A 13,129-nucleotide genomic window follows, 5' to 3' on the forward strand; every position below is an offset into this window, starting at 1 on the left:
CCCTTTGATACTGAAATGTTAGAGTTTGCATATAATTTTAAAATACATAATATGAAGCGTGAAAATTAGGAAATATTGTTACGATATAAATCTATGCTAGGTGGTTCTTTACCTCAAGGAAGTCTGATGGGCAGTGAACTCACAAAAGGCATGTGAGCAAGCTGTTGTCATGCACTCAGAGATGGATCAGTTAATCAAAGGTCCCAACACAGGTACAGTAAAACTCATCACCGGATTTAAAACAAAATGCTTAATTTTCTGAATAATTAGTATTTTTTATTAATGGATCTAATAATAGCACCAATGGACCTGGCGTTTTAGTTTAATTGTAAGTAACAAACACTGACTAGGGTAAATCTAAATTATGCTTGACCTTTATTCAGGAATATTTGTAGAGTACTGATTTTATTTAGATTTTTCTACTCTGTACAGGATTTAGTATTCTATGAAGAATACTGAAACAAACCTTCCTCTTTCAGTTGCATGATGGGTTGTATTGTTATTATTATTATTTTAGATGTCAGGTCCTTAGCTCCACCCACTTGAAAAAAGCACATTTCCACTTGAGGCATGGGGTGAGATGTGCAAAGGTACAACAGGGAGCAGGGCAACCAAATGGTAGCCACTGTAATGTTTATTTGCAGCTTATTTGGTTTTTGGGGAAAAAAGCAGCTCTTCTCCTGTAGTAGGAATCCAGTGCGGTAGGCTTGTAAGCACACAAATGTCTGTCCCAAGGAGTTCATAATCTCGTTTAACATTCTTTCAAAGAAAAAAAACCCCACAGAACACTTTTTCTCTAACAAATATTTCATAGATGCTGACAGGGTAATTCCACTTGTGCTGTTTTTCTCATGATATAGACTTCAATGAGGCATTTGAACTCATTTGACAAAGGCTGATCCAAAGGACACCTTTTCTCCTGTGGAGCTGAAGGCAAATGAATGTGATGAGAGTAGCTTAGAGAATACAGAACATTAGAGATGGAGGAACTTGCATATTGTTATGTAGTCCCAAAGCCTGCAAAAATACAATCTTTTTATGTTTAGCAATATCTACTAAATTGTAATGGGGTATAACTATAGACTATAGTTCTGAAATAGAGACAAACATGCCACTAATTCTCTAGTATTGTTCTTCTAAAATGCAGAAAAGAAGTTTATCCTCTTCCTACTGAGGATCTGATCATGTTTTAGAATAGTTTCTCTTGTAGTATGCCTGATTTATCTTCGAATTCCTCTACCTTGTATTTCCCAGTGCCTCTTTCCTTGAGATGTAACAGTTCAGATGCATGTAGAAATATGTCACCTATACCTTTGATTGAATTATATTTCTGTATTGTTTATGAACTTACTGTGCATTTGCAATCATTATTAATAAATCAATGTGCTTTTGTCTTCTGTCACAAGTAATGTATGTATTCAAAAAGAATTGTATGCAAAACAAGTAATGTTTTAGAACTCATATCATTAATAATTATCAGTTTGCAATATTGTTACAACATGTTTTGAGGGAAGCTTATTATAAAAGAAATAACAAGGCACTGCACAGTAGCAAGAATAAGACAGTTCAGTTGATCACTGGTATAGGTGTTATAAATATGCCAGTCTGTACTATAGTGTTTTATTAAGTCTCAAAAAGTCAAAGCTGATTTGAAATAATAATGTCTGACAGTCAGTGCTTTGAAGTTTTGCTGCTGCACTCTCACATTTAGGCTTTCTTTTATGTATGACTTTACCATAAAAAACAAAACCACACACACGGCATGAATGCCTTTTTTTTCATATCCGTATTTCAAAGAAAGTAATAGGGGTCTACTTCAGTGAATTAAAAGAAAAAAAAAGGAACAACCCCCCCAAATCGATGAGAATAGGTGGAGGCCACTGTAAGGTCATAGACTATTCATGTAAGCTATAGCTGGGGTTGGTAACTTGTTGAAGACTGTAAAAGTGAAATTAAAAAAAAAGAAAAAAAGGGAATAATAAGGAAGAGACAAGAGGCAAAAGCTATCCTTGATAGGAACAAGATGACTTTCATTCAGTCGGAAGAACTTGAGAGCTTGGCTGTGATAGCTAACACACTCATTCTTCATCACCGGTCGTGCAACAAAGAGCTGGATTCCATCCATTCCATGACTGATTGATTACCCAATGGACAAATGTTAATTCTTTTCATCGATGCTTTGTCATTGTGGAGAGATCCTTTTCATCTAACACCTAGACTTTTTTTCCTTGGCTTTTTTTTTTTCCCCCCTGCTTATTTATCTTTTAACATCCTCTTCTCATTCACCTTCGCAAAACTGTCATGTCTAACAAGATTCTCACAGTACTTTAAACTCCTTTAGTCTACATTTAAAATTGCTAACAAAGTATGTAATAAACTGTGATACTAAATACTACTCAATGATTTCATTTAGTCATCTCAGTCTAATTATACTTAACCTGTTTGCTGTCCTTGAAAGAAAATTTTTCCTAGTTCACAAGAGAAGAACATCAAGGATGAGAAGCTGTGTGTTGTTAATATAATAAATTGCTCCAGTGCAACTTCACGAGTTTGATCTTACGTGTGTCAGTACAAAATATGCTACTTTGCGGCATAAACCCAACTGTGGTTTATAAAGTCAGTGAGAAGAGCTAAAAATGTATAAATGCTAATTTCTTTCTTTGCTTCTTTTATAATTGTCTTTAACAAGAATACCCCTGAATTTTGAAAATGTCGGGATCCACAAGGTTTTGGAATGGTTCTGAAACAGAGCCTGAGTGCAGGGAGAGTGATGCAGTGCAGATGTGAATTTGGGTTTCTTCGATGTTCAGTGCTGGATTCCGAGTCAACGTTCTGTTTCTATAATGAATCAAATCCGAAAATGAATCAATGTGGATGAAGACATTTTACTGATGTCAGAAGATATCTTTGTAGATTTTATATGTATGTAAAAATTAATTTTCAGTACAGAAAGAAGAAAAAATCCCTTTCTAATTCACAAACATTTTCAAAATGTGTGTTTGTGAACACAGAACATAGAACTTGAAGGGAGACATGCCTTTCAAGTATAAGCCTTTATATTTAGTTTCGTGTCTAACGTGGAGGACCTCCAGAGAGCTTTAATACATATCATTATTTTAAATTCTAAATTATGCAGATTAAACCTGCTAATTGAAAATTTACAGGAATTTCAAAAGAGCTATTTCTACAATATTATAAAAACGTTTATTAAAAGGCTTATTGTGTGTTTTTGTAATCTTCCCAATAACAAAACACAGTAGCTATAAATTGTGTGGTCAGATCTATAACATAGAGTTTGAATGAGACAGGGCTGTTTAAAGAAATGTTTCTTAAGGAATTTTTCAGTCATTTATAGAGATAAAAATTGTAACTAGCAATGTGATTATATCAAAAAGAAAGCACACAGATAGACCTGTTTTCCATTCCAGTTCTTTCGCAGTCTGTCTTTAGAAATATTTTTTTTGCCCTTATGTAATATAAGACCACTACAGATAAACATGAGTGTCCTTAAGAACAGTAAGAGAAGAAATAAAGCAAGTGCTTTTGAGGAAAGTATTTTATCAACCTCTGTGATATTTTAATTGTTTCTTTTTTAAAATTTAAATGTTTTTCCTTCTTTGTATGAATTGAGGAAAAAATCTTAGTTTAAAAGCAGTAGAATACATAACCTATAGCAAACATCAAAATAAAACTCTAGAGCTCTTTTTTTTTCAGGGATGAGGGGTCTGAAATTTTGGCAGGGGAGAAACACAGAAACATCTTTTTAAACTAATGATGATATCACAAAAAAGGACAAATTATAATGTTCTATTGATAATTGATGGTTATTTCTTGATTCTTCTATTATCAGGCCAGAACTCATAAAAGTAATAAGTGCCTGTTATTGTTAAAAGTAAATTGTTATTATATAACAAATATTTTAACACTGCCTATTGCAACTTACAGCTCCTTAATTTTGTCTCTTTCATAGAAAGATATAATTAGTAAATAAATTAGCTTTTCTACTGAAATATTACTTCAAAAACATTTACGAGCTGTCTTGTCTTTCCATGGAGGCTTGCACGGTGAAAATGTGTTGCAATTAAAACCTGATCTTTGATCTTTTGGTAGTTACAGTTTGGTTTGCTTTCAGCTGGTTTTAGGGTTTTTTTGTTTGTTTGTTTCTTTGTTTGTTTGTTTCAAATGAGTGATGCTAATGTGAATTTTTAGGCTGAAACTACTTGCACCCTAAAATGTGATTGGCCATATGACCTTTTTCTTCCTTAAACTTCTCCTTAAATCTTTAACTCCTCCTTTCGTGACCTCTTTGAATGCTTCTCTCTCTGAGTATTTTTAGAATCTTCTGAGGTGGAACAAACTGTTACCCGTTGCATTGATGTGATCTGTGTTGCCATTCTTAATCTGGGTTTTTTGCTTTTGTTTTCACTTGCGTGAGTGCTTCTGATGGGACTGCTGACATGAGAATTTGAGCCACGATTTGTCCTTAATCAGCCAGTAATTTAGCAGAAGATATGTTAGGCTGAATTCTGCATTCTTGTACATCCCCGTGTTAATTCTTAAGTGACTGGAGTGGGATCAGTGCAAGCATTGTCAAAATTTGGAACATTATTAGTTATTTAGAAAGCATTGTGTAAATTGATCTTCTAACACAAACGACAACTTACTATGAGAGTTTTCTAACAAGCTAAGGTGTATGGCTATTCCCGGTGTATGCACTAAGAAACAATGTGCTCAGCATCACCCAGAATGATATGTGGTCTTATAAGGAAGGCTCTTTGCAAAGATTCATTTTAGGAATAGAGTTGCATTTAAATAATGTTTTTGCTGTCTTGCTAAACTGGGCCTAAGGATTTCCAGGGAGTTTAGCATAGACATTGTTGATGAGTCTGTCTACCAATGAAAGTAAATGCACAATGTTTAATGGACATCCTATTATTACTAACTGGGAAGGGAAAATAAGTGTTCAACTGTGTGTAAAGTTTTCTTGATAATTGTTTATAAATCTGAATTACGGTTCTTAAAGTCATAAAACTCTGGATCACAACATCAACTATAAGAATTCCCATCTTAAAAATCACTTTTTGTAAGTTATCTGGAAGATTATGTATAATTTAGACTTCAGAGCCAATTAGTTTAATTTAGGAACTGAAAAAACCTTTAGATTTTATGGAAGTCTGTTATGCTCAATATGAAATTTTCTAGTGGAATTGGGGACGGATCGTACGAAACTTAAGGCCAATCTTCTACTTTCTCCTAAGTGTAATGACTTCAGTGACAGTTTTGCCTACAGAAGGCCTCCCAGATTGGGGCAAAGATTTGAAATGTATTCTGAACTTCAAATTATGAAAGCATATCTTCTAATCATTGCATGTTGTTTATAGTGTACTGAGAAAATTTCTGATACTGTGAACATCCAATATGTAGAGTGCTTTTATGAATTCCATGGAGACATTATATGAATAACTTTTGCATTGACATGGGTATAAAAATGGGTTTCAGATGTCACTGTGTGCCAAATTTCCAAAAAAAGCTTCTAAATCTTCATGTATAATTTTGAGTGTACAATCATTCTCAAATGAAAAAGACAGAATTTGTATATACATTGGCAATCTATGCATGTAAATTGGCAGTTAGCATGCATAAATCCTGAACGAAGTTTTTCTTTCAATTAACTCCATTAACCTCGGTGGAATTACTTTGGATTTAAAATGCAGTTAAATGAGAACTCTGTTTGGCTACAAGTTCATTTCCCTTTGAAACTATGGTCCAAGTAGAACAGGGAGAAGAGTTTTAAAATGAAGGTGGCACCTGTTTTCCTGATGTGTGTGAATATATTTGATAATTCTTTTTTTTTTTTTAAATAGATTCATCCTGCATGGAAAAGCTACTTTCTAAAGACTGGAAGGAGAAGATGGAAAAATTAAACACAAGTGATCTCCTTGGAGAAATTAAAGGTATCTCACTAGATCAAATTTTAAATGTTTGCATATATTTTAAAAAGGGGATTGAGGATTTTTTAAAGTTCAGAAAAAAAATAGAAATAACAATCGTAAATAGAGGATGCTTTCCTCTTTCCAGTCAACTCACCCTATTTTTTAATGTTTATCTTTGAGATGATGGATGCGTCTGCCAAATAAATAGAGTATGTCACAATCAGTTATAGGCAGTATCAAGGATGTTATTCCAAACACAGGGTTAGTTACCTTAGTTCATTGACATTAGCTGTATATCTCTGTGACCAGAGGAAGAAACATCTTGAAAACGTGGAGTTACTAGTACTTGGTACTGTTTCTTCCCAGCTGCATAAACTACATGTAGAAATATAAAAGGGGGTAATTGTGTGATTACCGTTCTAAATCTTTGATTCAAAATTGGGGAAAAAAATAATATTTGTTTATATTCATGCTATTCCTGCGGAGAAAGACTAGCTCTGGATGAAATTCAGGACCTACTGAAATCAGTGCAAGTTTTATTGCATATATAGACAGTACTTTCCAGTATTTCCAAGATGTATTGAACCAGCAATCTAGTAAAAGTGGAATTCTCTTGACAATTAAGTACCATGTAGAAAACTTGAAGTGTTTTTCCCCACCCATCAATTCTTCCATGTATTTTCCTAGTGAGAAGAAATTCAGTGTTATTGATTAAGCAACAAATTAAAAAGGTGGTTTTTTGTGCTGTGAGAAGGGGTCATGAGGCATGTTTGAGGATTACACAAGGTACCTAAGATTTATTTCTCTTCATTGGTATAATTTTATTAAATAGCAACTACAAATATGTGGAAACAAGGAATCATGTGCATCATATTAATAAATCTTTACTAGTGTAAAAAAAAAAAAAGAGAAAGATACTATTTGATAAAAGTTGATGCTTAGGGTTTTAAATTTCCATCAGGGAAACTTAAGATAGTTCAATTTTTTTATTGTACAGACAGATGAAAGATTGGCCCTTTTTAATAAGTAAGTTATAATTGGTTCCTTCAGCTGATTCAGGACCAAAGTCTGTTGGATTCTCCTGTTGGATATTTTTGGTAGAGTTATGACAATGCATATATATTAGGCAGGTAAGAAATCCTACAGTAATGTCAGTGGCAGAAATATAGTATGCAGTTTTACAGGAACATGTTAAAATTGACTGTAATAAAATCCAACAAAATTATGTCTTGAAATCACATTCTATTTAAAGCCATATTGTCTCTTAATAGTGTGGAAAACATTGAATGCTAGTTTGTCCATTAATTGCACAATATAGCTACTTAGTCTTTAAATAGAAACTACTTGAATGCTATTAGTGAATCAAAATTAAAAGAGGTGGGATCTCTAACAATGCAGAATAATGTTCTTTATTCTTTTATATGGCACAAAAATTTTTTTCTTGAGCTTTCATTTATTAAAAAAAAAGTTTATTTTTCTGGATTTATGTTATTCCCCCTATTTACTTAGTATGTATATTCACTGCAGAGCGAATGGGTAGAGTTGTTGCTCCTAACCCTTTTCTCATCTACCTACAAAGCATTCTCACTCAGATTTTGGAAGAATTTTCAACTCATTCAACTACCTTTTCTGCGGGTATAGCCGATTAGCTGTATAAAAAGGATCACCTAATTAGGCTCACCAGATTTATGTGTTGACAGTCATTCAGTTGGTTTCCACAACTTAGTTCCTGTGACTCATCCCTAGTAACCTATCCTTCAGTGGTCTTAATGTCTGCAGCATTTCTCTCTGCTACTAGTTGACTTCCAGCAAGACGCAATACTGAATCTTTGCTACTGCAACTGCATTTAACATTTTTCATGAACAGGCAAAAATACAAAAAAGCATACACAAACATGGAAGATGAATGATGGTTACTGTTATGTTGTGCTTTACACTTACAGTATTGAAACGTCTTGACAAAGACATTAGTGTCATTTTATAGAAGAAGAAAACAAGGTGCAGAGTTACATAGCAGGAGTAGTGGCAGGTCTGAAGTAGGACTCTTTTCCTTTGGGCTCCCAAGCCAGTGGCTTAGCCGCTGTCTCCAGGCTGATTAGCTCCTAGCTGATAAAATTGCTATCAACCTAATAGCCTGGTATTAACTCATATTAGCATTTGTATGCCTTCAATCATCTCAGAAAGAAAAAAACCAACCCAATAATCTAGCCCATGGCAGCATGAAAACCAGATTACAAGAAGGAAATAAAGCAAAATAGGGGAACCAGAGAGAATTTTTAATCTGCCAAAGAAGCATACTTTAAAAAAAAAAATCTTTTCCGTGATCAAGGTGGTAGATTTCCAAATCATGAAGTTCATTTTCATAGTGCCGAATGAATTTCCAGTTAGGTAACTAGCAGGGCATGCTGAGAGAACTACTTTTGAAAATGTGTTGTCTTTGGGAGGTCAAATATCTTTTTCCTTAATTTCCATTAGATTCTAAACCAATTTATTTAACTGGCTGATATTTTTGGCTTTTGTGCAGACTTTCTGCTCATATTACTGAGAGCCTAACTTAAAGACATGAAGCAATGCAGTAAAAATAAATAAATGAGGTCACTAGGGAAAAAAAAATCTTGATTATAAGAAAGTGAGGTGTGGTCCTGTGAGGAACTGCTCTTTGCACTGACTGTTACTGGGAGTTGTTTATTTTAGAGGGAAGGCGTTGTTCTTGCTAAGGATAACCTGAGCACATACTCTTCCTCTGTGTCTGCACAACTACAGCCCTCCCCCCTTCAGTGAAAGACTAGCATCTTGGTTGTGGGAAGGCAGTTCACTAAGAATCAGTGCCAGAAAAAAGGATGAAAGCAGAAAAAAAATGTACCACTGACACAAACTGTTTCTATTCATGTTCGGGAAGCACATAGACGAGAAGAAAAGATAATTGGCTGAGAGAAACAAATAAAAATGGTATTTTCTTGCTTTACCTTCTATATTTAGAACACAATAGTGTTAATCAAGATATAATTATAAACTATATCTATTAATTCAAACAATAGAAGCCGATACAAAAGTAACAAACAGTGAATAATTTATTTTTTCTCTAAGTGGGATTGTTCCTGTTCACAATTACTCTTGCATAGTGTGCTTCATTTGTAAAACTGCTTTTTCTGAGTTTCTTTATTAGGATTTCAGTTATTGATAATGGTCCAGATTCTTCCTTGAATTCCAGCCAAGCAAGCCATTGACTTCAGGGAGGTTGCATGAAACTCAGAGGAGCATTTGGCAGAATGCTTTGTAGCCAAATTCCAGTGGTTAAATAAGTCTGCTTGTTCATTTGATATGTTTATAAATGAAACACATAGGTCAAATTTTCAAAGGTCTATGAAGCAGTTGAGCTGAGTTAAATGACCTGCTCACCTGGAAAAAAACCCCACAGCTGCCCAAGCAAATCATTTGATTGTATGCTATTTGCCAGTGTGTGCATGCAAATACACTTATTTAAGGTATACAAGCAATTTGTTAGGCTTACGTCTGGCTTTAGCAATGTTGGGTTTTTTGTATAAAAATTAGGATCAGGAAATACATTTTATTCTAATTTTTTTATCATGTATTTGAATAAACAAAACGGTGCAGGACTCTCTTCTAAATTTCCAGATATTTGGGTGCACTGAGTTCTGTCCTCACCCTCCCTCACTGCATGTGTTTCTGTTGCTTAGTTATCTAGTTTTTCTGCAGCAGCCACAGCTAGGCAGAGTAGCATCATTTATCACTATACAGGGTCTGTTTTAAGTTTTCTGTTTCTGTTCCAAATATAAATCTCTGGAATAGCATAGTCTTGCACGCATCAGGCAGTTGTCCTACTGAACTAGCCCGCAATGGTCTTTCTCAGCATGCAGGGTCTTTGAAGATCAAATAAGAAAGGTCAGTCTTTAAGTAACTTAAGCAATGGTGTTACCGTGAAAGGGTCAGAATTGGTCTCTAGCAGTCTTATAGAAAAGTGACTCCTGGGTCACCGGCTACTGTGTTGCAGGTTAGTTCTCTGGCTTCCATTGGTGGTGTTTACAACTGGAACTATCTATATTTATAGGCATTGTGACTTGAATGTCACATGTGTCTTTGTACAGTATACTCTATTTTGGGAAGGGTAGTGATTGATGTCCATAGCTTTATCCAGTACAGAAGGCTGTTTGCATTATGTTTCCCGTGCTTATTCCTTCCCTTTTTGTATTTGCTTCTTTATTAAAAAGAGCCTAAAACTTCTGTTTCATGGGACATGTACACATTTAATGGCCTCAAAATATTTGGATAAGTGGGAGGCAGCATGCCTGTTTCCTAGGAAATGTTGAATTTAGTAAAACAAAGCAACTTCACCCACTTGATAGACTCCTTGTAAGATACACTATAAACAATGTGGAAAATGCTATTTGTCCCTGGTATTAGAACACAGGAGAGATGGAAAGAGGTGTTTTCTAGGAGCATTTTTTTGTGTGTGCATTAATGACTGGAAGAGAACAGTTGTGGCACAACTGTTTGAATCTAGTAATTTAACACTATCCATTTCTGGAATAGTCTTGGAGAGAGTTCTGCATGAATGAATCCTTGAGAAAGTTATGGTTTCTGTGTTTTTACAGTGAATTAAATTTTTTCTTAAAATATGCATGATTTACAAAACATTTTAAAATGCTATTTTTGCTTCCATTTTATAAAATTTGTCTTCACAGATAAGCTTTCGGGTGTTTCTTGGTGCACTATATCAAATGTGAAGATCGTTTTGAGGAAAATGTCTGATGTTTTCCTGTAGCCCTGACCAATACTGTAGTCTAGATTTGCAGTAATTATTTCTCAGTATAATTGCTGAAATTTCTTTCTCATGAATTCTAAGGGTATATAACAGTCTGCCTTATAAATATGTATAAATAAATATATATAAGTCTTATATCACAGAGGCACTCAGAGGGTTTTTTACTATGTCACTTTGTATGGCTGTAGACATTTCAAAGCTCTCCTTTGTGCTCTCTGTTATAAACATATTTTATTTCTTTTGAAGTCTGTGTGATATACATACTAGCAATTAAAAACCCAGCTCAGGCTTTGAGACACAAGGTCTTCTTAATTAAAACTCAAACAAAAGCTACAAGCAAAAGCCCCACTATATGATTAAGGTCTAAAGTGTTATGATACATTAGAATCATTGTTAACTACTAGGATTTAAAAAATCAATACACAGGAAAAAGGATCGACTGGTTCCAATTAGTGAAACCAATGAAAGCATCCAACAAAACAGAACAAAACAACGCAACCCAGAACCCCTACACCCAAATCCTTAAGAAATTGGTCCTGATTAGAAATATACCACAGGCTATAAAGGTTTCTCATAATGTATTTTATTACCATGATCCAATGAAGTGACATGTTTAGTTTTATGTTGTAGCTCTCCAAATCAGAGCGATATTTTTGTTTTGCCGTTTCTCAAGTCATTGGCATTTTGTGCAATGTGTTACAAAGGCTACATTTCCAGGTCTAAGCTGACCTTCTAAATTAAGTGGTACCTTGATATTTGCATGACTGAATATTTCATAAGCACTTTCAACAGTTAATGTTTGCGTACTCTTTAGTCTGATTTGCCTGAAGAAGGTAATGGATTCCAAAATAAAAATATTTTGGTTAAACTTACCATGACCCATTGTATCTATTTGTTATGATTAAGATACTGATATAATTAGTTAGACTAATCACTAGCGTGAACTAGATTAAACTATATGGTCTTATGTCATCTTGGCTTTTTTTGATATGAAATACTTTTCTCCAGAATCTGGATTTAAATAGACATACCCCGAACTGTAGAGACAGAGGGTAGTTCTGTGGAAATGAACGGGACTGCTCACTGTATACAGTGCTATTATTTAAATTATGTATATGTAAGTCTTGGCAGGATTGAAGCTGTACTTAGCACAAAAAAAAGAAAAAAGTAGTAAACATTTTTGTTGCTCTGCTCTTTTGGTCAGAGGGTCATATTTCAGTGGCACCTATCACAATCATGCCTGCTTCTAATATTAAAAGTTAATGACTATTCCTGTTTCTAGTTCTTAAAACTTCACAACTATAAATTGTAATCAACCTTTCATATAAATCAAGTTCTCCATATTGTTGAATGCATTTTATAAATAAATAAAATATTATTTTATTAATATATTTATTATAAATATAAATATATTTATAAATATATTATAAATAAATAATATCAACAAAGACGCATGCAGTATATTTCCAGGCACACAGTGAATTTGTTACTTACTGCAATCACATCTATCTGTATATTTTTTTACCTTACCAGTGTATGTTTCTAAGCTTAACAATTCAGGACTAAATATATGAACTCTGTACTACACTGAAATCAATGGGACAGCTCACTTATATGCTGTGTTCTTTGGAACTGTGTCAGTACAATTGTCTATGGATACTGAGCAACCTGGGGAAGGGTGTAAGGAAAGGGCAAGCATACAGTAATATTTCCTCAATATACTCTTCCAATTTCCCATGAAATATGATTAATTTCTTGATTCAGAGGTGGTACATTTGGGTTTAATGGCCCTTGATAGAATTATCATTTATGAACATGTCCGATCGCTTTTGAACCCTTTAATAGACAGCTGGAAAGTCTGTGGGGGTGGGGATAAGCTCAGCAGTTAACAATATGCTGTATATTTGAACCTAGCACCTTGTAGGTGTCCCCTAGATCTTGTATTATAATGGACAGGGAATGGTTGTTCCCTGTTCATCTTCTCTGTTACACCACATTCAGTTGTCTCTTCTCCAGGTTGAAAAGTAAAAATATATTTATGTATTCCTTATATGAAAGTTGTTCTGCACTTTGGTCACTGTCATAACGCTTCTCTGCAGTTAATTTGGAAAGAAACCTTTTGCACAAAATATCCCTATTCTGAGCAACATCAAACTTTGGCACCGATTGATGAGAACCTTTGTGTCAATCCTTTTCGCCTCAGTTGGTTTTAAACTCCCTTTCTGAATAGGGAGTCTGTCTTGAAGTGGGGTCTTGATGTGTGGATTTTGTGTGGTAATGAGAGCATCCTGATGATATCAAAGATACCAGATTTTTTTCTTAAGAGATATGTGAAAATACCTTACTGGGAACTTTACAAACGGTGGACCCAGAGGTGGCTCAGAAATGTCATCTGTAAAACTTAAGGAACATA

General features: G+C 34.3%; 1 protein-coding gene across 9 annotated transcripts in view; it reads left to right on the forward strand.

Annotated features, from left to right (window-relative positions):
• The window catches only part of SOX6 (SRY-box 6), a 387,375-nt gene that overhangs the window by 199,309 nt on the left and 174,937 nt on the right, over positions 1-13,129 (forward strand). For all 9 annotated transcript variants that reach the window (XM_019474501.1, XM_009288777.2, XM_019474505.1 and 6 more), the window contains one exon: positions 5,865-5,954. In XM_019474501.1, the coding sequence (XP_019330046.1) occupies positions 5,865-5,954 (90 nt within the window). The remainder of the gene's footprint in view (positions 1-5,864; positions 5,955-13,129) is intronic.

Source organism: Aptenodytes forsteri, unplaced genomic scaffold, assembly GCF_000699145.1.
Source record: "Aptenodytes forsteri isolate BGI_AS27 unplaced genomic scaffold, ASM69914v1 Scaffold8, whole genome shotgun sequence".
In the NCBI taxonomy this organism is placed as follows: domain Eukaryota; kingdom Metazoa; phylum Chordata; class Aves; order Sphenisciformes; family Spheniscidae; genus Aptenodytes; species Aptenodytes forsteri.